General features: G+C 40.4%; 1 protein-coding gene across 1 annotated transcript; it reads left to right on the top strand.

Moving 5' to 3' along the window:
• The first annotated feature begins 220 nt into the window (after positions 1-220).
• On the top strand, positions 221-3627 carry c2cd4a (C2 calcium dependent domain containing 4A). Its single transcript, XM_019362043.2, has 3 exons — positions 221-268; positions 1768-2057; positions 2174-3627. The coding sequence occupies exon 3, from the start codon at positions 2200-2202 to the stop codon at positions 3541-3543; it is 1344 nt and encodes a 447-aa protein (XP_019217588.1). The 5' UTR covers positions 221-268; positions 1768-2057; positions 2174-2199; the 3' UTR covers positions 3544-3627.
• The last annotated feature ends 266 nt before the right edge of the window (positions 3628-3893 follow it).

The raw sequence follows: 3893 nt of genomic DNA, 5'->3' as shown, positions 1-3893 counted from the left end.
TATCCTAGTCTACAAAGCCCAATCAAAATGTGTTTGATTTGTTTTTTCATTTTCTCACACTATCCAAGATGAGCCTTCACTTCACAAAATAATATAATACTATAAAGGGAATACATTAACTTTAAGCTTTTCTTCTGACAGTTAACTTTCTATATCCCGCATAGACAGCCCTGTTTGTGAGCTTTGAGAAAGTTTTTAAATAGCTTACAATATCCATCATTTTTTTCAAATGTGCCTTCAGGTCCGCAGGGTACAAGGTGTTCGAAAGGTACGTGTGAATTAGTGATGCGGCGTGAACATTTTGGCAAACATTTCTAAGTAGCCACTCTCGTTTAGAACACTTTCCTGGTACAGCGTTAGCTCTGACATCATCCTGTCATTTATTGCCTGGTAACACGCAGTAACCAAGTTACTCCACTTGAACTTTGTCGTGTTCAGAGTGGAGTTTTTTTCCACTTGGGTCTTTTCAATATGAAGATGGTCAAACTGCCTTTGATGCAGTACTACCAGGTAATTTAAAAAAAAGGTAGAGAAAACTGATGCAGGTTTTCCTCTGCAGTGTTTGAGTTTAACTAATAGTTAAAGCTAACTTTTGTTGTGCTGTCCAAGAAAAATTAAATCTAGGTGTCAAACTGTCTCACCACAAGAGGGAAGCATTGACATAACATTGCACTGATATGTGAAGATCAAAAGAGCAATGTTCAGTATACCAATAAATGCTATCATTGGCCTTTGTTTAATTATGATGTTGATATTTCAAAAGCCAGATTTGTGATAGGACCTGCTTCACTATATCAAACGTCATCTTTTATAGATAAATACTCTGTATATCTATAACATATTGATATAAATACAGTAGATCTTTATATAAAAGAATCAGGTTATGGGCTTTTCTATTTTTGGGGTCTCGAGTTCTCCAGATTGTATCTTTTTAACCAAGAAAAGTAATGTAAAGATAGAAGTTAGGTGAAAAAAAAATCTATTTTCCTGAGAGATTCTAAAGATCCTGTATTTTAATGCCATCGAAAATATTGTTGCAATTCTTGCAATCATTTTAAGAGTTACAGCAAGCACATTTAGCACATTCTTAATTTTTCCAATTTCACAGATGATTTCCTTCATAAAACTCCAGTCACGTAGTGTGGAAAGCTATCTTTCTCTCAAATTTCAAATAAACATTCAAAGTACTCTCAAGACAGAAAATGTACTCGGCTCATTTATAAGGACATGTGTGTAATGAAGCAAACTGCATCGGGAATATTGGTGATGCAGTGATATGGCAGTAAATTACTTTTGCATCATTACATCACCAATATGCTCGATGCATATTGCCACATTACATAAAAGTATGACATTGATAAGAGTGCAAATATAAACAACCTCACCTGGTTCAAACAACAGAAATTTCCACCTTTATTTCATTAAAACACTCATCAGCATTATATTAAAAACCAAGTTGCTTATTTTTCTTAAACTCTTTAAACCAAACTGATGTCTCCTAAAGTAAATACGCAAGGCAGTTTTGTGTCCTGAACTTTTGACATTGAAATTTAGACATTAATGGCAAGAGTTATTTTTTAATGCTGTTCAGAACTCTTATCAAAAAGATCACCTTTATATGTTCTTAGAACAAGGTAAAGCCCACCTTCTAATTTAATTTCCATGGAAAAACAAACATCTGATTTTGAAGTCTGTCTAAAAACAGTTTGTTTAAAAAAACAGCTGCTCACTTTCAAAGTACAGTAACACGCTTATCTTGCTAAACAGCACGGCAGCCACTACAGGCGCACTGAGCTTTGTTGTGGTTCGGATATTTCCATGGGAACCAGCGGCTAAGGAGAGCAGGAGGATCCTGTTTGAGCCGGAGGCGTGTGTTAGATTTATTGGTTTCCTGCTACATTTAAACACCCTGCGTCTCTCAAAGAGCCACAGATCTGCAGGACCTCCATCTGCTGTCAAGAGAGCCCTTACAACTTCTCTATCTTTCAGCACCTTACTGGAGCTTTTGTCCTTTTTTGGGATAATATTGTGGATTATCCATAGCCCCAGAATATAAGGTAAGAAAACCTTCCTGCCAAGTAATTGTTGGGGATATCCTGACTATTTGTGAATGCATTTGATTTCAAAACATAATTCAGCAACTCAAGTATAATTTTATTTTATTTTTTCACAGAGTTTGGGATTTCTACCAGAGGACCCATGTGGATGGTGGAGAGGATCCGCATGTCAGTGGAGAGAACTAGCCTGCCTACCTTGACAGCAGAACTCAGCTATAAACTTGGTGATATCATGTTGGGAGAAAAGGCAGACAAATCCAAACGGATTTCTCTTTGTCCTAATATCATCACCCCTGACAACATCCCAGAATTCTGCATCCCCCCAACGATCCTGTCCTTGCAGGAGAAGAACACGGAGCAAAGCCGAGCAGCTCGCATTATGAAGGTGCCTCCAGGTGGAGGACCCAGCCCTGAGATGGAGATGACGTTTCACGAGCCGTTCAACCAACACATTATTCAGGTAGAAAGTGTGGATGAGAGCCCCTACGATGGCTGCAGTGATGAAGAGAGCACCAATGCCGACCCTCAGAGCCAGGCTGCCTTATCGCTTCCACACTTAGCCAAAACCCAGACCAGCTATGGCTTTTGCACTCTACTAGAGAGCCCCCACACAAGAAGAAAGGAGTCAATTTTCCATTCTGATCCAGGCTCTTCTCCCCTGCTGCTGCCCAGAAGTCGATCCAGCATGTGTTCCAAACTCACCCCCTCCACCTCGCCCTCCTCCTCTCCTTCCTCCTTCAGCCTTAACAGCCTGACCTCCAGGCTTTCCCCAAGAGGCTACACCCTAAACTGGCAGACCACTCTAGACAGTGATACCACTTCCTCTACTGAATCCTCTCCTTTCAGCTCGCCGCTGCTGGCCAGGTGCCCTGCCAAGTCTTCCCTCTTCAAAGCGCTGAGCCATGAACTGCTGTTGTCAAGGAACATAAGGAAAGCAATGGTGTCTAGGAACAATTCCCTGTCCACAGATGAAGGCAGCTCCACCGACAACAGCCCCAGTGTCATGAGGAGGGCATCAGAGGGGTTAGCTGAAGGGCTGCCCAGCAACTACAGCCTGGCACCACCCACCATTTTCCCCATGGACTTGATTCTGCATAGAGAGAGGGTCATGAAGGAAAAAATGGTGCCCATTGGAAAAGAGGGCAGTCTGAGACTCTCAGCAGAATACTGTCCAGATAACCGAAGACTGCGAGTTCGACTCATCAGTGCAGAGGGCCTTTATCCCCTGTCTGTAGACCCCAAGATTATCAACTGTAGTGTCAGCCTGTCTCTGATTCCTGGAAAAATCCAGAAGCAACGCAGCACCGTCATCAGAAAGAGCCGTAATCCGATCTTCAATGAGGATTTCTTCTTTGATGGTATCTCAGAGGAAGACCTCAGCCAGCGGTCCCTTCGCTTTAAAGTCGTGAACAAAATGTCCACTCTGAAAAGAGACTATCTGCTTGGTGATTGTGATTTGCCTCTTTCAAGCATTGTAACCTTATAAAGTCAAGTACTTTGGCTGTTTTTTTTAATGTACTGAATTATTTATTTAAATTTTTGTATTATAAAAGAAGATTTTGTATTAATTAAATTATGGAAAAAGTTGACATTGTCTGTCTCGAGTACATTTTTTTAGTTTAAGACAAGTTACACCATGATATTACAAACCAAGCCTGGGACAGAGAAATTTTTATGTCATAAAAAAGGTCAAATCAACAAGAAAAATGTAATATTTACTTAAAAAAAACACATTGATAAATATCCCTTTACAGCCTGTCAGTCATTAATTTGTTAATGTGGCTGTACCATCCGCTGGAGTGAGACGGCTCCCATCTCCATTTCTCCTAAGCCTTT

The sequence above is a fragment of the Oreochromis niloticus genome, linkage group LG7, assembly GCF_001858045.2.
Source record: "Oreochromis niloticus isolate F11D_XX linkage group LG7, O_niloticus_UMD_NMBU, whole genome shotgun sequence".
NCBI classification, from domain to species: Eukaryota; Metazoa; Chordata; class Actinopteri; order Cichliformes; family Cichlidae; genus Oreochromis; species Oreochromis niloticus.
Note: the sequence above shows the minus strand (reverse complement) of the source record. Positions and strands in the feature narration are given on the sequence as shown.